The sequence below is a fragment of the Labrus mixtus genome, chromosome 17 (genome assembly GCF_963584025.1).
Source record: "Labrus mixtus chromosome 17, fLabMix1.1, whole genome shotgun sequence".
Classification (NCBI taxonomy): Eukaryota; Metazoa; Chordata; class Actinopteri; order Labriformes; family Labridae; genus Labrus; species Labrus mixtus.
The window spans coordinates 6,226,229-6,251,668 of NC_083628.1; the positions used below are offsets into that span (position 1 = coordinate 6,226,229).

Sequence of the window (25,440 nt, forward strand, 5' to 3'; positions counted from 1 at the left end):
CTAAATTTATTACAGCAGCAACAAGCCAAACAAGCCCATAACTAGGCCAACAAACAGTCTCTCTGTTATTTTGTTGACATGCTTTGCTGTGGTGTTTATTTCCTTTTTGCAAAGGCAGGCGTATTGCAAGCTGTTGATGGACTGTTTGACACCCGAGTTAAGATTGAGTGGGAAGCACTGCACACAAAAACCGTTATGAAAACTCCCCACACGATGAGAACATCCTCGATATATATCAGCAGGGTCACATTGCAGTAGGTTGATATATTTTTCACCTTTTGTGATGCAGAACCTGACCTTGAGATCTTAATCAATTCTTAGTAAAAATGAAGCTCATTTAAATCTACTTGAAAAGTGTAGGTGAAGTAAATGTTGCGAGCTATATGTGGGTCAAAATCACTATGAAGTAGCTCCAGTGTCTTTATCACAATCACCCACATATAATGCACAGCTTGCAAATTAATGAAATACTTATCTGTAATTATAAATGTCAAATTTTGCATGTGTGTACATTTTGCATTCAGCCTGTCATTATGAGACAAAAGTCCCTTTTGCAAAAAACAAAAATGCAATCAGTGTCATAACTAACACGATTCCATCTTTCTTCAATGCAGTTTGAAAAACTGAAACAAGTACAGATACCTTTGTATTCCACCGTCCCACCGCAGGGTAGGTGTACATCAAAGTGATGCTGCAGAAACACCACTTACACAAGTACAGGTCAAACTCTGCCAAGAAAGAAGATGCACCACTTTGTCCTCAGGGGGGCGTCAGAATCAACACAGCCCAAAGACCCTCACAGGAGCTTTAAGAAACCACTATCTAAAGGCTCAGAAGTAGGAGTCATATAATTACTGGTAGTTCCTAAATAGTTTCAAAGTCGTCATTAATCGCTGATAAACAAGCCTCAATAAAAGCAACAGCAAATGTACAAGTCATTAGGATAGTGGAAATCTTTATTTGAATTATGAGACTGCACTAATTTTGACTCAGAATCTGACAACCTTTATAAACCACTGCAACCTATACAATTTACAAATATATGCATGTATGTATGCATATATTTGTATATACATTTTTACATACACACACAAACAAACAAACACATAATGAAAAAACTTACCCCAGGTTAAAAGGAAAAGTTGAAAGTAAATAAATAAAGGAGGTCTGTTCTCACAGTTTTCTAGGAAAAAGTTATGCACTGCACACATTTTAAGATTAAGATTGAATCTTAGTTTATGTACAGTTTAATGGGTATATAGGTGACCATGTTGGTGCTGCTGTGAGCACATTAAGTCTCGTCAAACAGTGTTATTTTATTCAGAAGAAATGCATCTGTGTCCAGGATGATACAACACACTGATGCATGCCTCTCTTGAGTTTTAACAGTTGAGGTGCCATGAGGTTTATTTTGATCTAAACAGGTTTTTAAAGAGCTATATGAAACTATAGTGTTTAGATGTAAATTCTAAAAGCAAACGTTAACTGCTTTAAGAGGGCTAACATGCTTGGTTACATGTTGTAATATAGATGTACTGTATATTTAATATAAACAATAATATATGTTATTATATTTCATCTGAATACAGAGAGTGTCACATTAGGAGGATTGCAGTGAGAGTCATATTTAACTCTGCAGCTCTGCAGCTTGTTTTATTACATTTATTTAAAGCAGAGTTTCAACATGGTGGTGTCAGTGCATCAGTCCATCGGCTACTAAAAGTTAGATTAATTTATCCACTAAATATGGATGAACAAAGAATGCACAGCCACAACCACGTTTGTTATTTCACACTAAGTTTCACATCTGCCCTACTGTGACACTCCCAAGAACATCTGGTGGACATTCTTAACTTATGATGTATTTATATCTTATTCACAATATGTGATATATTGTAATATGTGTTATCATAATGTAATAATACTTAATGTATTGTTATTTCAAGTTTCCTTCCACATGTGTTTGTGTACCTTCCACAGTATACACACATTACAAGCCTGTCAGGTCTACGATGGCTTTGATGAAGATTGTGTCATCTCTCAGGTACGCGCTCTTGCCCGCCAGTTTAGCAAGCGGGCAGAAGAGCGGGCAGCCGCTGGCGATGTTCATTTCACTGATCGGCCGCTGGAAGGAGGTGGAGGTGACATCGGGGCGGAAAGCGTCGATGATGTGCTCCCTGTTGTTCTGATCCAAAAGCATCAGAGTCACCTTGGGGGAGAAATGGTTGATTTAATGCTTTTTAATCCTCATGAATATTTATGGAAGATCTTCTTTTTTTTTTTTTTTTTTTAAGTCGTCCTACCTTTTGACTGAACGGCCATTTGAGCAGAGCGTCGCACTTTCCCCTCATGACGACAAAGAACAGGGAAAGGTGAGTTCCTCGGCCCGTCCCGTCGCCGTTCAAATACAACCTCAGACACATTTTGTATCCGTATTTGCTGGAGTAAAACGCTGTGGGAGGAGAAGAATCCAGAATGTAAGCAGAGCCTAAAAATACGAGTCATGTGAAAACAGTGACACAAACTCTCCATGAAGAACAACAAGGGCGTAGTGAAGAGGAATTTCCCTCAACTACACGCCAAGGGTAAAGATCATGCAAAACACATGATTATGAGGAGGATGCTCAAGGCAGTTGCCCTAAATAACATTAAAAAAACACAAAAAATAGTTCTTTATTTCATGTCATTATTTATTAATTAAATGATATAAGTGCGATGATCGACCTATTTATTTTTAATTATCTGGTCTGTTATGTCTTTGCGTTTTGATGGACATATTTCAGTTCCTAATAATCTGTCAGCGCACGATAAGAGCCATGTGCAAAGAGGACATGTGAAATGCATGATGGGTAATGATTACATATGTCATCTCACCTGGAGAGAACATTGCAGGTGCCCTGCCAAGCACAGCTTCCTGCCTGCGGCGTGAGAAGTCAGAGATTTTCCAGACAAAGATCCCGTCGTAGGTGCAGAACTGGAGTTCTCGCACCATCTGCTCTCGTTCAGACAGCTGCAAGTCTCTCATCTGGACCGACCGCTCCAGCTGATGCACTCTGTTGGACAGGTTTTCAATATTTTCCTGATCTATTCGATGTTGATGCGACAAAGCCGCCACCGTGACCGAACTGCGCTCCACCTCTCGGTTAAGTACACAGACGATGTTTTCCAAAGCGTTTACCTGCCAAAAAAAACAAAAAAACAAGTACATTCAGATCCTCATCCTCATCCAAAACCTAAAAACACAACTGAGCAGTAAAAAGCCGTCAATCAATCGAGACTTACCTTTTTATCCAAATCCATGGGCTGCACAGGGGCTGCAGCTCCGGAACCCATAGCGACTCCCTCCTCAGGAGACCTGTACAGGCCCAGACCAGAGTCCTCCTGCCACTCCCCTTGACCGGGGTCAGCCCGTGTCTGACCCATGGCCAGCACCATCGACAGCAGCAGACGCAAGTGCTCCATGGTGCTGCTGTGCTCGTGGTCGCCGAGCTTCCCGTTATCTATCTGAAAAACACAACAGAAGAATTTGAGCCACTTCTTAAATAATGGAAGAAAACAAACTGCACTCAGAATCAGTTTCAATGAGCAAAGTATATTCTTCAAATAGTGTGAAAAGCAGAGGAATAATAGAACATACAATTAATTATTCATGGGACATACTGTTATCAATATTTGACCAATGAATGTCTCATAACAGCGTTCGATATTGCGTCGCATCGGGCATGATCGAACACTCGCTGTCCACACTGCAGCCGTTAAATATTTACTTCTTTGCTCTGTGAATTTCAGTTTCCCCTTGCAAACATTTAAACATGTGGTGCCTTGTATTACAACTCACTGGCGGTTTCCACGGGATCGGTGTGCGCAGCGTTCCAACAGCGATGTGTTTTTGCTCGCGCCCTACCCCCCACTGGGTCCATTTCTGGAGCCGTGAGCAGCTCGACTCACAGGTTCACAAGAGTCCAGGAGAACTACAGGATGACGCGGGAATAAAGAGAACAACGTGCAAAACAGTTTACTTCGTCTGTCCGAGGTCGACTTGCTGTTCATTTTGGTGCCTATTTACATTGTGTTTTTTTTTTTTGCGCTGTGCGTTCCCGTGTCTAACTTCCTGTCCAGGTCGATCTGCTCTGTTCAGCTTGACGCATGCTTGCAGCGGGCTCAATGGAAAATAGACGGCGGTGCATATTTGAGGCGGAGCAGAGCAGAGCAGAGCGAGGTTGCGCTGCTAGCACGCGCTCAAGAGCGACCTTGCCGCGGGAAGTGGAAACACGAGCATTGACTACAGAGGGAGCGATCGGCTCCATAGTGCTCAATAAACACTACATGCATTCAGACAAGGCTGCTCCATCTGTTGTCCCAGACTTGTGTTTTTATAATAAACTAGGCTATGCTAAGCTACACACCTCTTAGTGTTATTCTTTCTGTACATATATGAGAGTACTAATAACCATCATTATGATTCAGATTAAGTAATACTTTAATGTCTGTGTAGGGAACTTTGTTGTGGATTTCTTTGATATTTTTGTCATCTCCCTTCAAAAGAAAAAAAAAGCCATCAATGAAAACATTGTATTTGAGCAGGTGGATGTACATACCACAGATTTACAGCCCACTTCATTGAATGGACAGGCACTCTTTGATTTGGCACAGGACTTCATGTGGTCATTGAACTGAAAGCAAAAGGGGCAAAACAGTCAGTTAATAATTACTGGACCAGCTTCAAAGAGTTAATTTACTCAAAGAGAAAGTGAAAGTGCTCAGGATTCATTCAGAATGAAACTTAAGAGTTCTGAAGAACTGATCCTTAAAACATCCCTTACAGAGAAGACTTTACTCTAGGCTCCTGACAGACTCTAAAATTTCCACTGGTTACAGTATAATGATGGATTATTTAAAGACATGATTAAGTCCCTTAAGGGTCTTTCTCCAGTGACAAAATAACACGCTTTACAATAATGAATTTAACTTAAAACCACATTGATGAGGAATAATACAGGGTGGTTTTAGGAACAGATCAAACCTTTTCTCGGGGGATCTTCTTCTTGCCACAGTCTTTGCATTGTAAGGGAAACTTCACACAGATCTCATCATGGGCCTTTAAAAACAGCATGACAATATTACTCCAGGTCCATCAACAACAAAACAACAAGCAACTGTGCTTTTATTAATGTCGGCTTCTCACCTTGATGTCTTTAAAGTGGAACGCCATTTTGCAGTATTTGCAGTTGAGCGTTCTGGCCTCACACTCTCGCTCATTGTGTCTCTCCTTCTCTGAACAGAGGACTAAGTTTTGGCAGGCCTCGCACGGTACCCGCTCGAATTCACAGTGACCTTCATGCTGAGTCTAAACATGGAGGACAGATCTGTTAGCACCACATTCTGACTTTTTGTAAGTCGTGCATGTGCAAAATATTCATTATGTGCTTTTTATGAGGAATAGCAACAAAGACGGTTGAGCTTTTACGCTAATTGCCATGACATTTACATAGTCAATAATATTAGTCAATAATCAAAATGAAAGAGTTCCTGCATGACCTCTTTATTGCATTATATAAAGAAGACACTCCCTTGTTGATCATAAAAAAATAACTGACACACCTTCACATGAATGCAGATGCGGTTCATGATGTACCGAGGTGTGTGTGTGAAAGCAAGCCGCCCTTTTTGTTTGATCAACCTTTAACATAATTATCTCCAGTGCACTCAAATATTTTGACGGTTACTACACAGCACACTCATTTTATTGTGACAGAGATTGTGTAACTATGTGAGAACAGATACAAGAACAGTGTGTCTTTTTTCCACTAACTCAATCATAAATAATGATGACAGTTGAAACATAGACCAATAAGACTGTTGGAAAACAGAAGATATACTTAAGAGTTAAAAAGACAGAAACATTTGAGCAATTTAGTCAAAGTGTAAATAAAAATTAAACATCTTTGAAATACTAGTCATTTTAAAAAAACAGCAAGCAGAGATGTTAGCTGTGAATCGTTATTAAATCTTACAGAAAAAAAAAACAAATAACCATCATGTTTTTTTTTTTAAGAAAAAGCAGGAAATGTAAAGGGCAGAGCCAGATAGGGGTGTAGTTAAGGAGGCCAGTCTTAATGTCTCCAACCATGACTATCAACAGCACGCTGGACTGGAGCCACAGAGCATGAAGCAAAGGTAGGGCTGGCCTGTTTTTCCACTTCGACTAATTCCTTTTCGGAATCTGTAACCCCATAATCAATGTGTACATGAATTATCTTTAATCCCTGTCATTACCACGCCACTCAGACACGCCGATTAGTCGGTTTTTCCAGTTTTAGGTGTTGACAGCTAGCTTACAGCAGCGTGGCTCATTTGGCACAAACGTTCCCGAGACAGACACACACACACAAATGTGGTTTTATCACACAGCACAGCAAATATTTACTAAGTGCTTATAAATAAACACAAAAAAGACTTGCATATCCTGGTCGTGGACAGTAAGAACGTGGCCACGACCAGAAGTTTCTTGTTTGGTAACTTAATGCGAGTACGAGAACCACAATTAGCAAATTTGCTCCACGTTATCATTTTTATATTTCCTGTAAGCATTTTTTCAGCATTTCTTTTTCAGCTGACCGACATTAAAGTGTAAAGTACTGTTCAGTTAAATCACGATCAGACGAATGCTCTTTGCGCTATGATTGCATCAAGTTGACTTTCTAATAATTTGCCATTTTGCCTCATTTTAAACAAAACATGGGGACAACATTTTCAAACACAAAAACAAAAAAAGCAGCTCCTTGTCCTTTTACGTGATGCCATTAATCCACAGTCTCCCTGAAGGACGGGATTCACAGTCTAAACCATTTTTACAACCAGTAGTTGTTTTATATCCAAACAACTATTGTAACTACTGTTTTTTTTTTTTTGCTTTTAAACTGTTACTCTAATCACTCAACCGCTCAACCAACCCTAAAGCAGTCAAACTGATGGTACTTTCCCACTGTTGTTATATGCTGGTAAGTCAGGGACTTTCCAGTCTGCATTTAGGGTGTACTTCCTGATTCTTTGCGGCTGAATGCAATCTGAGAACATAGGTCAGCCATTCTGAAAGCTGAAGCCTTGAAAGGAGAGAAACATGCACATGGGAATGCACGCAGAGTATGTGATAAAATACTCTGCAGTTACTTCTTATTCTTAGAAAGAATTAGAGGCTCTGACTAACTGACTGTAGTTGATTTGGGTGGGGTAGACAGGAGGCAGACAGAGATACAGAAAGGAGAAACAGAAGCAGAAAGCACCCCCCACCCCCCGCAATGACACAAAGGAAACAGAACTTGACACCTCACCTCGTACTCTTTAATCGAGCCTGTCCAATTGCAGCCCTGGTTTAAACACCTGGCAGGCAGACTCGCTATTTCTCTTCCTGCTGCATTGTCTGGAAATGCCTAGTGGGCGAACAAAGAACAGACATGAATGAACTCACTGATTTACAATAGCAGCAAGCAGACATTACAAGTTGTCTGTGATGAAGGAAACCCCCCACACACACAGTAGTCATTGTTCCTTTGAGACAGAATGGGAGAATGGATGATACACAGATCACAAGGAAATGTCTCATAACATTACAATGCTGGCTGAATACTTCATAACTTACCTCATTGCTATTAAGTATGGACATAGGTTCCTCATATATTTCCTCTTGGCGACATGCCTCACATGGTTTTGGCCCAGAACTGATAAACAAAACAGCCTTGTGATTTAAGAGTTTTTTTTTTAAAAACAACAACACTTGATTGATGCTTAAAGTCAGCAACCATTTCCTGCTGACCAACACGGAGAACAGGGCAATGTGACACAAACATTATTTAGCATGAAAATGAAGCTTTAAGTGCTACGCTGATGCTGCAAATCATGAGAGAAATGCAATGAAAGGTCGAGCACAAATCAACACATAAATCAGTCACACACAAACAGAGAGAACATCATGTATGGGGTAGTAGTAGAAGTTTTTAAACAGGTGAACATGTGAAATCAAAAACAGTGCTTTCACATGTGCTTTGTGTGAAGAATGGAGTGAAAGTTTCACATGAAAAGGTATTTAGGATTTTTAAGCATTAAGATGTGAAAACAAAAGTGTTGTTTTGGTTGTGAAGGAATGTTGGAAGAAAGGCAAAATGAGACCAAAGTACATACATGTGTTACAGAGCTGAAGATCAATAGATTTGATTGTATACAGTTTTATCATCTTTTCTGTGTCAGGAATAATACCTGATGGAAGTGTCCATTATCAGAAATATATGGACGATGAATTTCTGATAATATTATAATATAAGGCCAATATGCTGCTTATACCCTTGTTCATGTACAAAAAAACTAACTCTTTGTTCCTGGTAACGTCTGGCGAGAAAGCTAAAGCTATGCTATCAAGATTATAGGTTAATAAAAATTGCCTTTTTAGATTGTACTTCCTAAAAACTGTTCCGCTGTCATGAGGCCTTTGTTCTCAAACATTAAATCTGAAACTCTGCATTCATTGTGTTACTGCATGGAAACACACAGCGGGAGCTTCACGTGCACACTGCGCTGTTCTGTCTTGCCAGCTCCGACGTTACACGTTGACATCCTCTCCCATTACTCATCAGTTATTACCTCCAATAGGAGGGGCGGAAAAACTTTGTCCCACCATTTCCCTTCCCATTTTAGTTTGAGGCTTTTGCTAAGCCAGGTTGCTTCAGGTACTAATGTTAAGTATAGACTGGAACGCACCAATGAACCAGCACAGAAAGTAACCAAAAGTGACCAATTGTCAGGAATGAGTTGACACCCAGCAGCAATTCAGAAAAGAGTCATCACTGTACCATGGTATAAAATGGTTTAATTGCCTGTATTGCCACCTATGCTTAATTATATTCAAATCATATAATTAAGCACAAGGTGATACACCAATGCATGAAATAAAGAACAAACAGTGAGTTAGCAAAAAGACAAAAGAAAAGGAAATGATGGACACCTTAGAATGAGTCAGCAGGGCCCAATCCTTGTGATTCACTGACTCCAGTAAAAGAGTCCAGTCACGTGAGGATGAGTGTGCAAAGAGTTACTGATCTTTGGTTCAAGAAATCCAGAGCAGGGATAAGAACTGAACTGAAGCATGTCCAGTTAAGCAGTTAGCAATAAGGAGGGGGGGGGGGAAAGGTTTTTTCACACGATTGTAGGTGGTCCAGTGTACCTGGTGAGCTCCTTGAAGCAGTGTACACAGAAGCGGTGGCCGCACTGAGCCTGGACAGGCTTCCTCAGGACCTGGAGACACTGCTGACATTTGTATTTATTCTCCATTGGCACTGACAGCACACTGAGGGGGATTCCTGGTAAAGACGTGGGACAATCCAACGAGATTCGAGCCATTTTTCTCCATCAATCTGTTGCTATATCCTGTGAATGAATAACACACAACACAGCTGTTAGCTGCCAAATAAATCTAAAAGGAAAGCACCTGAGCAATTAAAATATAAAGCACTTCAGTCAGGGTGTTTCAAGTGGCGTCTGACGCAGCAGGGTTTTACCTATTGGAGGTGTCAGCACATGGAAAATTCAGGAGCTAGTGGAAGTGCAAAAATGAGTAGTTTATGAGCCCTGGAGCAAAGTGTGTGGTGAGACTATAACTATAGTGAGACTATAAGGCTGATTAAAGGGATAGTTCTGTATTTTTGAAGTGGGTTTAACGAGGTACAAGTTTTCCAATAGTATGTAAAAAACCTGAACCTAAAACAAGTTTTACATGTCACAGGAAAAGGATGTGGGGGAGGTTGCAAATATAACACTGCTTTGAATAAATCCATTTGAATATTAGGGAAAACTGTTGAGACTTCAATGGAAGCTGTGTGCAAATGAAAAACATGTTTAAACAGCTTTACAAGAAGCATGTGTCATCTAAAAAAAAACCTGTCTGTGTGTACAAATTCTTGAGAATTGTTATCAACAAGTAAAAACAGATACAGATCTTGCCGAAGACGACATTCTGATGACAGATTTTTGTGATAAGTAACTCTTCATTATAAACATGGCAGACTGAGACTCAGCGTGGGATAGTTAAAGAAAAAAGCTGATGGTCAGGCAAACTTCTCTAAAATAACTGTCATAAATAACTGTATTTTCACAGAGAAAATTTTGACTTATCACTGCTAAAACAAACATTTTTTGGGTTACAAAAACCACCATGTGCGTGAATGACAAACTTCAGACACAAAAGTGTCCAGCCAAGAGTCATGAAAGTCCAATGGCTTAGTGCCACATTTTCCCTCAATTTAAGTTAAGCCTTTTACTTCTCGAAATACAACTTTTGTTTGAGAGTTATAACATGAAGGTCAACATCTTGCTTGTGGCTCCACCTGGTGTTCACTTTGTGCTACACGCAAACTACATGAAGTACAACAGAATTCACGATTAATCACAGGTGGGTGTAAATGCAATATTTCTAACATTATATCCTATTTTTAAGGTATTAGTGCTTTTCATTAGGTACAGTTAGGCCTGGGCAATATGAAAAAAGATTTTATCAGGATAAAAAATTTCATCGATATCGATAATTATCACGATAATTGTCAATAATTATGTCAATAGCTGATTTTTGTTCCTGAGGGAAAGTTGAAGAAACCAGGTGGTTAATTATGGTATAATTATTCTTTATGTAAGAACATGACAAACTGTAATTAAACAGAAACATTTCACCATCATAAGCTCAGTGCACGGAGCTGGAAAACGCTAGTATGACAGTTTGCTGCTGCGGAGTCACACTTACTGGCCCACTGCTTACTTAGGGTCCACACAATGCATAGACTGTTTATATTATTTACAATACGGTCCACACTAACACTTGTTTTGGACGTTTCAATATTTATTTCCTTCGGTGTGTTTTAATGGGTCATATTGTTTCAAATGGGGGAAAAGTGAGTGTTAGCTGTTTAAGCTGCACTTCTCTTCGGCACAGTTCCGCTCCGAGCGTCTGTAAGCCCGCCTACCCATATCCCTGGGACATGATTGGCTGTTCGTCGTCCTTTTCTTCTTCTCTTTAATATTGGGTGGCATCTAGCATTGAACGGCACATTAGCACAATTTGTCAATGACTTGATTTCTAATCCTTGGAAGCCATCTAGTGGAAGAAAGAAGAATGACACTTGAAATTTTTCTAACACTTATATGTGTTCCTAGTTTGTCTACAAGCCCCCCAATTATGAGAAAAGTCTATCCCCCCATCTTGTGCCTGCTCCACTTTTCAGAAAATGTGCTTTAACAGCCCGTTTGGATATTTTCCCTTTGTGACATCACAAAGGGCAGTATCCTCTCCCCCAGGTGGGTGACACTCCCACAGCTAGGTCTATGTTCTGCCCTCTGAGTCTGCCTTCTCAAAAGCCCCAGCCCCCAAGCCATTCCAGAGAGGGGGCGTGGTCAGCTCATTTACATTTAAAGCTACAGACACAGAAACAGCCTGTTCTGAGCAGGGCTGAAAGAGAGGGGTTTATAGGCATGATCAAATACAGGATCAGAGTGGATTTATAAGAAACTTCACAGACATGATTTGAGAAGCTCTGAGACTAATTTAAACTTGTTGAACAGGAGAATAATATGTGACCTTTAAGTGTAAGCAAGTGTCTGAGAAAACTCCAGAAAGGCCATGAACACATTCCAGCTTTGCGTGTCATTGCATGAGTTGGCAATCTTAGTAATCTGTATACAAAGGACGATTATATGCAGCTTATCTTGTTTGAACTTTATACAGATATAAGCCAAATGCCTATGAGTGACACTGTCTCTCCACTGATAAAATAAGACCAAGTTGTGTGTCTCAAAAGAAAAAAATCCTAACAACTCAAGGCCACTTGTTTACACTTGGTATTTATGGTAAACATGGTATTGTTTTGTTAAAACACACTACTTATCCTGAACAAGCTAATTAAAGCCAGCCCTGCAAACTTCAACAGTATTGAAAAGCAATGTGTGCGTTCGTTTGGTCGACTAAACTAAAATGCTAGTCAACACTGGAATTACTTCTGAATTTTAAAACAATTATTCATTCTTTATTATTTTGGTATTGCCTGTTAATTGTTGCTTCTAAACTGTAACGCAGCAATCGGACACAAGCTGGAGCTGTAGCTTCTGTTGACATTGTTTGCTCCGCAGAGTTACGCACATGGCAAAGTGCCAAACATTTCAGTGAAATTTTAAATAGCCGTCGATTTTCTTATTGAAAAATGTGATGAACTGTTTCAAATGGTAATTACATAGGCAACACACAATATGGTTGTGGAAGCTGTTGGACATGGTGAATAAACTGTGCTAAATTGTGATTGTGATCTGACTGTTTTCCGACCTTCACTCCAGTTGACAAGTCTGAATTTAAATTTCCATGTCATCTGCAGGGAAATCGGTAGCTAGGAACTTCCTGAATAATTGAATAATGCTTGCAAATTAAGGTTCACTCATTATGGGGTTTTTTTTCTGGTCTTGAACTGTTAAAGGACTTTTTGCAGCCGCAGCTTAGAGGAGAAAATACCTGAATCCTCTTGATTTACCGGATCTTTAGTCAACTTAAGCGCTTTATAAGAAACAGGAACGTTGCTCAAACGTTCTCAAAAGAAAACGGGATTATACGCAGCAGTCAGAACGAAACTCAAAATGTAATAATAAAACAAGGTTAACTCTGTCACATTTAATATTTGCAGTTTTAAAATTCAAAGCATCAAAACATCTCACTCATACCTTTGTTATTCTGCATAGAATCAAAATGAAAAGCTCATGATGCTTACAAGCCTCTCGTGCTTATCATGGGACTTTAATTGCCACAAGTGAACATATGACTAGCATTGCATTAGCAGCCTTTGGTAACGACAATAGCAGGCATTCAAGCCACAAATAATAAAAGCAAGTCATACTTCTTCTGGGCATCTTCTCTAACCTGAACATATATTATTTCTATTTCACTTAGTTAAAAATTAGAAATGATATCCAGACTATAAGAATGATATACATATATTACAATAAATATGTGTTTAAATGTTGTTTCAAATATAAGAATGGTATACATATATTACAATAAATACGTGTTTAAATGTTGTTTCAAATATAAGAATGATATACATATATTACAATAAATACATGTTTAAATGTTGTTTCAAATATAAGAATGGTATACATATATTACAATAAATACATGTGTTTAAATGTTGTTTCAAATATAAGAATGATATACATATATTACAATAAATACATGTGTTTAAATGTTGTTTCAAATATAAGAATGATATAACAAAATGTTTTTCATTGTGAGAAATCTCTTAACTTTATCTGCTGTTTTATTCTCTTTAATAATGATCAATATAGTTATATCATAATGCTTGTGTAATGTAAAAAATATCTATCATGTATTCAAATTTTTAAATTTCAAATATTTTTCAGTCCTACTTCATGGAGAGTTACTGAATATGTCTTTCATGCCTTTGATTTTTTAGAACTATGATTAATAAATATCCAGTATGTAGATGTACAAATCCACCCAACTTTTTTTTTTTTTTAATTCAACATTTAAAAAAAAAAAAAAATGTTTTAAGGCGGGAAAGGTTTCATGTTTCATTTCTTGGAAGAACCCCAAAAGTTTCTTAATCATTTCACAACATATTTCTCAGAAACCTTATCTGAGCCACCACAATGACATAGATGACAAACATGCCATAACTGGTGAGACATGCACTAACAGTAGTAATTTCGCAATGACTTCATTGATAAATGTTGTACCATCACTTCTGAGAGGAACCAGGACTAAACACAAGCCCAAACCTGTCCCCTGAGCCTCCAACAAATAATGAACCAAGTCAACCCAAAGCTCTGGTTGTTGCTGAGCTTGTATCCATAGAAACCTTTAAAGGGTTGCAATTAATAACCAAAGGAAAACAATCATTAAACCAGGCAATAGAAAACAAATGATTTCTTTCTTTCTTGCAGAGCTGAATTATCTGTAAATGTGGTTATTAGAGTCTGAAACAAGAACTCAAGCAACATGAAGAGGACACATTTAAATCAAAATGTATCCAAGTAATAACACCAACAGCTGTATTCACCTTCAAAACAATTAAAAAAACAAACCTAACTATCTCTTTAGGTTTCTCAGTATCTGTTCCTAACCACTCTTTAAAAGCTTGCAGCTGCTACCTGAAGTAAATAAAAACTTCCTCTGCTGCATGTTCGCCATTTTACTCCTCAGTAAAGATAAGTCCCTCAACCAGAGAGTTTTTAAAAGCCCCCCTGCGACACTGTGCTCCAACCAAACTTCAATCTGTACTTACCAAGCTTGAAAAAGTGCAGATCCTCTAGTACTAGTACACACAACCCCGAGTATTCATATATACTCAAGGGCGTGGACACAACATGTAATACGTCAGCAGTATTAATAAAACTTAGACGAAACCACACACACACTCACACACATCGCTAGGCTCTTCACCCGTGCGAATGTGCGAACGAATAACATCTGCAATCCTCATCTTTCACTTTTTTTCCCTTTTGTTTTAGAAGCTGAAAACAAATATTTAATACAACCTGGCTAACTTCTAATTTTCACATTGTTTTGTTTTTAAACGAAAGCTATCAACTTCATTTTTTAATGTAGCTAGTGAAAGCTAAGTTTGGCCGTGTTTGACTAACCTATTTCTACATGACACAGTTAGGTAACTGCTAAACTATTTTTGTAAAACAATAATAAAAAAAAAAAACACTTCAGCAAACTAACCTTGCCGTCTTGACGGTTTAAAGAAGAGAAACGAAACTTGTCCGCTCTCGTATCGGAAGGGCGAAACAACCGTTTAGCTGTGTTTACGAGCTTTTTAAAAAAGAGCGCTTATTTTGAAGAATAACGTGGTCCGGAGTCCTCATATCGAACCTCTGTAACACATTTGTCCCACCCCGCCCCCCTCACCGACCCCGGAGTGCTAAACCTAGCGTTCCGAAATGACGACGACAATTTCTGCGCATGCGCATTACCGTCCAAAAATGTGGCTGTACGTTGGTAAAGCTCTCCAAAGGTTGAACCGGCGACATTGCGGTTTGATCTCCAAAGGTATGGAGTTTAAACGCGTAGTTTTAAAATCGCAACAACTTGTTTTAAAATAAATTGGCGTGATGTTGTTAGATAATTTACGCCTAGTTGGCAGCATAACGCTCCATAGACAGTCCGTAGAAAGTGACTAGATGTGTTGTAGAGTATATAAACTATTAGATATTCGTTTACATTTATTTTTCTAGGATAATTAATTGAACATATTTAATTGTTTTTGTCTACATTAAGTGTGTGCATTGGATGGATAGACGGATGCTGCTCACATATCGTCACGATTATCCTTTATGTCACTTCGGAAATACACTGCCTGTCCAAAAAAAAAAAAAACAAAGGTCGCCACCTGGATTTAACCTATGCATGCAATGAGTGGCTGCTCATTTCTTAAACGACCATGTTGAAAGACCCATCCTGTGGTCGTGGAAAAAGATGTTAAGTCTGTTTGAGACGGGTCAAATCATTGGCATGCGTCAAGCAGAGAAAACATTAAGATTCACTTTATTGTCCCAGTGGGAAATTTGTCTTGGACTTCACAGAGCTCTGATGCAGTAGCAAAAAATAACAAAATACATTCATTCAAAACATGTCAGTTAAATAATCATAAAATGCCATACAAGTGAATTACTAAAACCATAAATATGTAATAGTTATGAAAAGTGATAACAGTGCAGGTACATCTACACATCTTCACACACCTCATACATGCACACGTATACACACACATTACAGTTTAGGTATTGTATGAGGTGCTTTGATGGACAAGGGAACAAAGGTATTTCTGAAACGGTTGTTCCTCCCTCGGGGTGCCCTGTGTCGTCGGCCTGAGGGGAGGAGCTGGTACTCAGGGTGAAGAACATGAGATGGGTCTGAGATTATTTTTTTTGTTGTGCCTGTCTGATTATGGTTTGTTGAAAGATGTCTTGGAGGCCGGGGTGTTGATGGACTCCCATGATTTTCATGGCTGTCTTTTGTGAGTCTGTTGATTTGGGCCTTTTGACTGAGACGGTCAAATTTCCAAACCATGCAGAGATACCGTATCGTAGGAGGCTCTCTACTACTGCGTGGTAGAAGAGAAGCTGCACTTCCCGGGACACACCAAAGGTCCCGAGTCTTCTCAGAAAGTGCTGCACGCTAACATCTAAGGAGATTGCAGAAACTACTAAAATTGGGTTAAGAACTGTCCAACACATTATTAAAAACTGGAAGGAAGATTTACCCTGTTCCTGAGTGATCAGGGTAAGAAGAGAGGCAGATGAAGTGATGCACCCCATCACGCCTACTGTACAAGCCTGTAGGGGGCAGTGCTATGATCTGGGGTTTGCTGCAGTTGGTCAGGTCTAGTTTCAGCAACATTATGTGCCCAGAGAATGAGGTCAGCTGACTACCTGAATATACTGAATGACCAGGTTCGTCCATCAGTGGATTTTTTTTTCTTCCCTGATGGCACGGGCATATTCCAAGATGATCCATCAGGATTCATCGGGCTCAAAAATGTGAAAGAGTGGTTCAGTGGTTGCATGTGACATCATCTTCACACATGGATTCTTCCACCACAGAGTCCAGATCCTTAACCCCCATTGTAGAATCTTTGGGATGTGCTGGAGAAGACTTTTGCGCAGTGGTTTCCGACTCTCCAAATCGTCAATACAAGATCTTGGTGAAAAATGAATGCCAACACTGGACCGGAAATAAATCTTGTGACATTGCAGAAGCTTATATCGAAACCGATGCCACAGCGAATGCGTGCCGTAATCAAAGCTCCAACAAAATATTAGAGTGTGTGACCCTTTTTTTTTTTTTTGGGCCAGGCCAGTGTAAAATGTGACTGTTTTCAGGAATGCTATTCCTTGAGCTAACTCAGCTGAGTAGCATTGTTTTGACAAGCACCACTGTCAATATGGATTTGGGTAGTTGTCATGCAAGGGTAATAATAATGATCATCCTCAATATTAAATATTGTAGAAGTGACTTACTTTGCTCCACTTTGACTTTGCAGGGTGTTTACGCCAGCTGCATAATAACGAGTTAACAGACAGCTGCTATGATGGGATGTACCCTGGACATATCCGCACCACGCCAGTCCAAAAAGTCCTGCTGGCTGTTGGGTCGGGTGTGGCTGCACTCCAGAATCCCTACAGACATGGTAAGACCGACATGTTGGAGCAGGAGGCTCAGGTTACTTTATTCAGTATTATTTGAAACATGATGTCAAGACATCTTAACACTACAACGCCATGGTTTGATGATCCTAGCTAGGTAACTGCATGTCAAACTGACTCATTTCTCTGAGTCTCTTGCCTGTGTCGCTGCCTTCCAAATAAGGCAAAATGTCCGAAAGTTCACTCCACACTCCTCCAAGATCTACTGTAAAGATAACTGTCTGACAAAGCTCTCCGCATGGTTGAGAAATAAAAATCCCCTGATGTTCCAATGGTTAGAAATCCCTTAAAATAAATCTTAAGTTGTTGTTGAAGACAATCTTTTATTGGTGCCTGGTAGAAATTACAAAATGTACCACTATTCTTCAGCTTCTTCAAATAAAAAGAAACACATTCGTAATAACTTTCAAGCCAGCTGATCTGTCTGATGAAGGCCACACACTGTGACTGAAGCTAAAACAAGCAGGGCGAAATGATAAAGTTAACCTTGTGATGAGAACATGTGGTCCAAGAATAAACTTTGAAGGTCGACACAACAAAATGTCTCTTCATCTTTGTCTAGACCTGGACATACTGGTTTGTAAAGCGACTCTCCGGGTGTCGTTTTCTTAACGTTGTCTTTGATGGTGTCGTAAAGTTTCACAAATCCGAGGATGAAATCCTTAAATCTACACCCCTGTGAGATGTTAGTGAAATAGAGTAAAATAGAGGCAAAGGGGAGAAGGGTGAGGTTCAGGAAGGGTAGAAAACACATTTGCTATTAATCAAGACACACACTCGATTCCTGATTTCAGCTTATGAATATAAATGGGTTTTTACTTTTCATATCATCTTCCAACCTCCAGTTTCATTCCAACAGCTCTTGTGTCAATTCAAGTTTATTTGCCTTCATGACTTAAAACTCCTCCATTGTCATCTTTGGGCTGATTCAGCTCTGTTAGATGAATAATGTTCCACCAACATTTTCACCACAGAGTTTGAGTTTTTTTAAATATTTGTTTCATGAAGAATGATTAAAGGTGGCAAATAAACTGAGGATAATTGTTTGTACATTAGTTGTAAGTAAATGTGAGCATTTGTTGGAATAATATATGAACTAAATAGAAGAAAAGTGAGATATATACCGTTTACTTCTACCTACTCCTTTTCGGTCGGCGTCACTTTTGTTTTGTTTGTTTTTTCTTATTTAAAATTTTGGTTCAAAATGAAGTCTTTCATACAGTCATGCACTCATTCATGGCGTGGGACATTTTTGGCATGTTGCTTTAGAGAGTCATCAAGGTGTTATCCTTATGACACGTGTATGATTCAATCTGATTCACCAGTAAGGGATTTAACAAACACACCTTTATATCCTCAGAGTATGTGAACACATTCTGTCATACACTTTCAGTCAGATGTTACCTAAAAGGGACATTACCTAAAGAGGGTTTCTTTGGTATTATTCAAAAAGAGGAACACATTCTCAGCCTTCTATACTCTAGAGACCATCGGTACTGAAAAGATGTTCTGAGAACAGAAAAGAGAAAAATGACAATGCCTGTAAGTTTCGTCGAGACAGAGCGCAAACACTTAGCGTGAAATTCATTTGAGAAGTCACAGGTGTTTTTTTAGAGGCTGTCTTACTGTTAATCTGTAGTACCAGTTTATCTTTAAAAAGTACGGGTTATTCTAGTACCAGTACTTCTTTTATGAAAACACAATAACAAAACAGAAACCATACAGTAAAGATCATTGTGCTTTTTTTCAGCTGAGCCTCCCAGGCCACCGTATCAACTCCTCGCCAGATTTTATAGCAGAGGCTATCTGTTAGAAAAAAAAGTTAAGAAAAAGTGAATTCTCAGGAAAAATATTGTTTTCAGAAAGTGGGGAAAGAGAAAGAGAGTGGGGAACGACATGCGGGAAAGAGGCCACAGGTGGAATGTGAACCCGGGTCCTGCTTGAGACTACAGCCTCCATGCATGGGGCGCGCGCACTAACCACTGCCCAACCAGCGCCCCTGTTTTCAGAAAGTAGCACAACAAGAGATGGTTAGCTAAGCAAATTCTGTTTGTTATAATTCAGAAAAAAAAGAAAAGAAAGGAAAAACAGTGTATATATGTTATGCCTATTCATGCCCAGATACCGTCCAGTGTAGTTATATCATCAAACATCTGCCCACACATACACACAGTCACACATAAGGATGAATAATTCTATACTGTATACTAGGGCTGGGAAATTAATGGAAACCTACATTCAGAGCCTGTAACCGACGTAATCTTGCCCATGTCGATTTTTTTCATGGACATGGAAGAAATGTCCTTCGTTTGGACACATTTTGTCTTTAGGGAAGACGACACCGAACAAAAAGAAGTCAAATGTAAACACAGCGGAAAAACTGTTTGCAAGAAATGCAAGTTATTTATTTTCTACTGTTTTAGAGAAGTTAATTTCTACTTTAAAACTAAAATGTGTCCTTTTCATTTCAAGCGACGCTTTGATTTCAGTTTGAAATATTCAATAAATAACCACAAAATAGTTCATCAGATATGCACTCTTTCATTAGAAAAAATATCCCAGCGTTAATAGTTGAGCATATTTACAGTAGAGACCATATCAGTGAACTATGAGGGCAAAAAACAAAAACTAAATAATACTATACGCATAGTCATACATAAGGATAAATACGTCTATACATACATACACAAAGGCTCGATTTATCATTTTAAACAAACACTTTCTGCAGGTTTCAGTGCAGAAGCCCCATTTCATCACTCCACATTCACTTGAACAGCCCGTGTGCATTAACAACGCCCCCCCCCCCTCTGCACCGATCACTGACCTCAGACCCTTGTCTGTCCTGTCAATCTAACAACACCTCAGTGAAGCATCACAGCGGAAAAGACGACTGCACCCCTCACCTCGGTACTCTGAACTGCTTATTTATCTTTTGAAGCCTCTGTGTGTCCATGAGACTAAACCACACACACACACACACACACACTAACACACAACAAATGATTGGCATCTCAAAGAGACAGTGTGTGTCAGACTGGACTCATTACTGACATTTCCTATTCTTACTGGACAACTTGTGGCGTCTGCACATCCATAGAACCCGAATATACGGTTAAATCTTGAGGTCTCAAGAGTGGAAATCAGAAACCATCACCTCTTTCACACTAAATCAGATATCCATGTACACAATGAAGCTAAAACGTAAGACGGACAGGAAAAAGTGAATATCGAAGCTCGTTTTCTCTTATTCAGCGTCCGTTAAAGAATTATTTTCCTAACTGAGATGACTCTTGATGACATCACCAGACGTCATATTCTCAGACAGACTTTTTCCCAGATCTTGAACTTGTCACAAAAATCCACAAAAAACACTGAGCAGTTGTTTGGACAGACTCAGGTTGTCAGGGACGAGTATACTAATCTTCATATTTAAAAAAAAAAAGGTGGAGTGCCCCTTTAAATCAAGCATCTACCGTAAGTCCTTTTTAGCAACTCTTTTTGAACTTTGAAATATATTTGATCTATGTAGAAATCAGAGACTCTGTCATTGTTTGGCAATCTTCTACTAGACTGGACACATTTGTCTTTCTTCATCAATCAACGTGATGAAACTCTGTTCAGACATGGTTGCTGTGCTTGGGGAGACGACCGGACACCTAGCGTTGATGAATCTCAGGGACAGGATGAGAAACGATCCTGAAGGGTACACTGTCCTAACGTGAGTCACCCAGAAGCTATTCAGTCATTTTTCTGATTGAGGATCATTTTGAGCAGCGTTTACTCAACTGTTAAACAAATAGGATTTTGTCTTAATTGTTGTTTTGAATCTTTGTTGCAGAGAAAGGCCGAGGATCAGGCTCTCTACTCTGGATCTGAACAGGATGGCGTCCTTGCCCGACGGCTCTTTCGGAAGAGAGTACCTACGCTTTCTTGAGGACAACGTGAGTCTCTGCTGACGGATTGCATATTTGTTTTGGCATTTCTCAGCAGCGTAAACAACCGCATGTTCTTGGAATTCCCTCCTTTTCAAGTTTCTCTTTCATCCTAACTTCTGTTTTTCCCTTTCCTTATCTTGCAGCATGTGACCCCTGACTCCAGGGCTGACGTGAAGTTTGTGGATCATGAAGAGCTGGCCTACGTCATGCAGAGATACAGAGAGGTCCATGACCTGCTGCACACTTTACTGGGCATGCCCACCAACATGCTGGGTGAGGCAAGCTTCACCCGTCCTGAATAATGATTGTAATTAAACCTCGGCCCTGAACTTGCCTCTAATATGTATCTAATTGGATCAGAGGGAGTTTCCCAGTTCATTAAAAACTAACCATGTCAGATTTGTGTCAAGGTAAATTCCAAAAACTTTCCTCTCAGGAGGTAGACATCACTTCTACTCTGGGTCAGTTGGAGAGAAAATACATTTCTTATTGTACTTTCTAAATAGTTTATTTTTTCTTTAATTAGAATTACATCTCTACACTCATGACCCATAGATTACTAAAGCCCCATTCAGACTGCCGTTTCAAGCTGCAATATTTACGCCACTGTGTCAATGCGTTATCGGGGGACAAAGTGATCCCAGCTCTGTATCGTATTAGTAGTAACAAAAGGCGTTACAGAAGTGAGACGGGATCAGCTGAGCCAGCGTGTGTGTGCGTGCACGTCTGACTGTGTGTCTGTGTGGAGCTCCCGGCGTGACGTTCTTCAGTATTGCCCAAATGCAATTTCAATTCACAAACTGGGACACCAATAGGGCCACCAATAGTGACCAAGAGTTGGAGTCAATATGAATATACAGAGACGTGATTACCGCTTAGATTAGTTACCGCACTTTGCGAAAAAGCAGTCTGTTGTGTTTGTCTGTTAATTTTCTTGTTGTCTAGATTTTATTTTCATTTATGTCACAGTTTTTGTCATGTTTTTGTTTTTTTAAATGATTATTTTAAGAGAAACCAAACCGATCCAAAACACGACCAACTGGGTTCTCCATGCACAGCCAGCCCAGCTGACGCTCTTTTGCAGGAATATACAATTAGAAGAACAAGTAATCCGCAGACACTGAAAAGTAATTTTTAGTGTGTAGTGTATTATTTATTCATTTTCTAAATCAAAAATAAAACTTTGTGGTAAGTATTCTGGTAGCCTGTGGGAAGCTAACGTGCTCACTGGCAGGTTTTCTCTTAGTTTCCCTTTTATTCTTCTCTCCTCTAGAGCCTGAGAGAGCTGCCATATAAGCTGTTTCATTTCCTCATACATGTAGGAATAACCAAAGCACATACAGGTCATACACGTTCATGTGCAGAAGTTTCAATGTTACTTCTTTAGAAATAAATCTGACAAATTGCTGGTTTATGTTAGTTGCCCAATGACATAACTACCTGTAAGATCCATTAGTTATCAATGTAAGGAGGACAGAGATGGAGATCCTTTACCATTATAGAGTCATCAGAACAAAACCTGCTCAATCCATCAAGTCAAACTGGTATGCTTCTTTGTGGCAATACTGATGGGAATTTAAGGGAGTTAAAGCAGCTTATAGATAGTCAGTCGGTTCACCTGCATTGAAACACAACCCTACAATAACGTAAAAGCTTTAAGAGGGGAAAAATGAATGTTTCTTAAATATCGTTTTGTGCTGGGTAGGACTCAGAAACATCCCTACAATAGTTAGTTAATAGCGAGCCAGTTCTTCAGTTGATGTGAATATTTTTGAGTATCAAGATCAATCAAGATTGAGCTCATCTTAATGCAGTTGAAATATCAATTCAATATAAAGACTGCAAAGACTCTTTGTTTAGCAGTATTTCAATAACTATTTGAAATGACAGATTGGTTTAATACTGGTGCTAAATGCTGATTTGCAAGTTAATTCAATATAAAACAAAACATTGTTCCCACTCTGTACAAAAAAATGTCTCACAATGTTCAAAAACAAAATCTCAAAATGTGAAGAAACAAACTTGTCACACTGTGTAAAAGTAAATTCTCATAATGTTCAATAAGTTTGAAACAGCATCCCTTTCAACTCTAAATCAGCAGACTCATCACTCCTGGTTGGGCCTGTTAGTTTTGAATGAAAGTACGCTGTGTTTGTATTGTTAACTACAGCAGAATACATTTAACAAATGAAAGATGTTCCTTTACCTCCAGCAAGAAGTCGATCCAACTCACAGAGGGAGAACCAGCCTGGAAATGATGAGTCAGGAAACTATAGTTATCTAGACATCTAATATTATTAACTTATTGACTCACAATATTCTGTCTGCTGAGTCTACAGAGGTTAAAGTATCTCTTCCAGATTTTAGTCTTCATTTCTTCTTTTAAAATAATTCACCACATTTTTGATCACTTCACTTTTTTGATAAGACACACTTAGTATACATAACTTCCCAAACTATCAAATATACTTTAAAAACATTTTAACATTCTAATATTTCTTTGTGTTTTCATACCTTCCTTTGTGTTTTCAGGTGAAGTGGCAGTGAAGTGGTTCGAAGCGGCCCAGACTGGACTCCCCATGTGCGCTCTTGGAGCTGTGTTGGGGCCACTTCGGCTCAGTTCAAGGTACAAAATGTAATATAAAGCTGAGTACTAGACAGACCAATGGGACGACCAGGAGGCTCTGAATGTGTATGGTCAGAAGTTTCTTAAGGTGTTTTCACACATGCATAAAAACTCCTGGGGCCGAATTCCTGCAGCCTCCTGAGAACTAAAAGTAGCTCCTCGTGACAAAATAATAAGAACATTCTTAGAATCAGGACTTTTTCTAAAAATGTCCCCTCTAAGTTAGGACTAGATCCTTGTAAAGATGAAAGTTCTTTACAAAGTGTCTTAGCCATTAAGAGAGCTCCTAAGGTGACAAACTGTGAGGAGGAGTGAGGGGGACTTTTAACAGGATGAAGAGTTTCTCAAGCTGACGAGAAACGGAGGAATGTTCTTTAAACACAACATGAAGGATATTTTTTTATTTTATTTAAATCAGGACAGAGCACATTAATGAACATAAACATGTATTACATGTGTATATTATATAGATTATAACCTTCGCCTGATGAAGGTCTAGTGAACAAACGTTGCCAATAAATGTTTGTTTGCAGGCTCGACAGTGTAGGGGAGTTTACATTTAAGTTTTTGATGGACACATTGCTCTCCTGTCGCATGAAATGTATGTGCGAAGGTTTTTTTAAAATTTTGATAATAAACTGATTAACAAAGAAGTTGGAGATTTCTTAATCTTCTGATTGATTAATAAGCTAATCATTGCAGCTGACCTCATTTTACGTCCTCAGTTTTCACTTTCGACCTGCACACAAATACAAGTTCCAACCATTGCTTTAAAATCCTCCTTATAGTTTATATTCTGACTGTGCATATCTTAAGGTATTCCTATTTCTTTAAACATATTGGCTTAAACATTTGTATTTTGTTACTGTGAATGTCATTTGAATTCTCTACATATTTCTATCTTTTCTTTTCTTTGTACTTTTAGTGTTCCTATGAGCAACAGTCGCACCAGAATTTTGAAGGAAAACTAAAACGCCTGACCCAATTGTGAAAGCTGTGTAGCAATATTTAACTAGTTGTGGTCGTTATGATGAAAACTGTAAACTGTTTCCTCACCTGTACATAACTCATCCTTCCTCATTTACAACCTGTGAACTTCCCTGTAGTTTCTGTTTAAAGAACTGGGCTGTGGCCAGTTTACACAGAATAAAACAATCAATTCATTGTTGTATTGTCTTTATATCTTTCTTCCGTCTTTGTCCTTCCTTATAGCCGTTTGCAGTCTCTGTTCACCTCGCTGGGTCCCTGGGCTCTGCAGAACGGCCGGCGGTCCCGCTGCATCCTCAGCGTCTTCTACGAGAGACGCTGGGAGCAGAACCTCGAGGACCTCCGACAAGAGCTCAACATAGAGCCGCCTCCTGCTGTCATACTCAGCGAGACAAACAAGAGGACAGTGAAAGAATAAACGTTGGATGAATCAATCTTTGAATGGCAGAACAACAAACAAAAAAAAAAAAAAAACAAGAAACACTTGACTTGAGTTGTTGGGACTTTCTGAATGAGGATGTTTGGAAAGTTTCAAACTTGGCAAACTTTGGCTTGTCCCGTCTTACGATCGTGTCTTCATTCATAACACGTCAACTTTTTATTTGACATGTGAATTATGTTGAGTGTTTATTTATACACAAATAA

The 25,440-nt window shown here is 39.1% G+C and overlaps 2 protein-coding genes across 9 annotated transcripts; one reads left to right on the plus strand and one right to left on the minus strand.

Annotated features, from left to right (window-relative positions):
- Positions 1-1,946: 1,946 nt before the first annotated feature.
- On the minus strand, positions 1,947-23,484 carry traf2b (Tnf receptor-associated factor 2b). Of its 7 annotated transcripts, none has more exons than XM_061062140.1 (11): positions 23,389-23,484; positions 9,215-9,417; positions 7,640-7,718; positions 7,332-7,430; positions 5,186-5,347; positions 5,024-5,098; positions 4,599-4,673; positions 3,283-3,504; positions 2,875-3,178; positions 2,304-2,452; positions 1,947-2,209 (listed from the first exon to the last, which is right to left on the minus strand). In XM_061062140.1, the coding sequence occupies exons 2-11, from the start codon at positions 9,388-9,390 to the stop codon at positions 1,991-1,993; spliced, it is 1,560 nt and encodes a 519-aa protein (XP_060918123.1). In that variant the 5' UTR covers positions 9,391-9,417; positions 23,389-23,484; the 3' UTR covers positions 1,947-1,990. The 7 variants fall into 7 exon arrangements, with proteins under 7 accessions (XP_060918123.1, XP_060918124.1, XP_060918125.1 ...); XM_061062141.1 differs by lacking the exon at positions 23,389-23,484 and adding an exon at positions 14,765-14,897; XM_061062142.1 differs by lacking the exon at positions 23,389-23,484 and adding an exon at positions 14,322-14,443.
- coq4 (coenzyme Q4 homolog (S. cerevisiae)) lies at positions 14,991-25,440 on the plus strand. Of its 2 annotated transcripts, none has more exons than XM_061062148.1 (7): positions 14,991-15,091; positions 17,085-17,231; positions 20,869-20,965; positions 21,086-21,188; positions 21,326-21,455; positions 23,715-23,808; positions 25,021-25,440. In XM_061062148.1, the coding sequence occupies exons 1-7, from the start codon at positions 15,025-15,027 to the stop codon at positions 25,211-25,213; spliced, it is 831 nt and encodes a 276-aa protein (XP_060918131.1). In that variant the 5' UTR covers positions 14,991-15,024; the 3' UTR covers positions 25,214-25,440. The 2 variants fall into 2 exon arrangements, with proteins under 2 accessions (XP_060918131.1, XP_060918132.1); XM_061062149.1 differs by lacking the exon at positions 25,021-25,440 and adding an exon at positions 24,734-24,989.

Bases quoted from the DNA above. Each gene is read 5' to 3' on its own strand.
- traf2b (XM_061062140.1), bottom strand. From the start codon at position 9,390: ATGGCTCGAATCTCGTTGGATTGTCCCACGTCTTTACCAGGAATCCCC. The intron at 7,719-9,214 runs GTACACTGGACC...TTTGTTTATCAG, and splicing joins TGCTTCAAGGAGCTCACCAG to TTCTGGGCCAAAACCATGTG. The intron at 3,179-3,282 runs GTAAGTCTCGAT...TTTTTTTGGCAG, and splicing joins CCATGGATTTGGATAAAAAG to GTAAACGCTTTGGAAAACAT.
- coq4 (XM_061062148.1), top strand. From the start codon at position 15,025: ATGTGGCTGTACGTTGGTAAAGCTCTCCAAAGGTTGAACCGGCGACAT. The intron at 20,966-21,085 runs GTGAGTCACCCA...TCTTTGTTGCAG, and splicing joins GAAGGGTACACTGTCCTAAC to AGAAAGGCCGAGGATCAGGC. The intron at 21,456-23,714 runs GTGAGGCAAGCT...TTGTGTTTTCAG, and splicing joins CATGCCCACCAACATGCTGG to GTGAAGTGGCAGTGAAGTGG.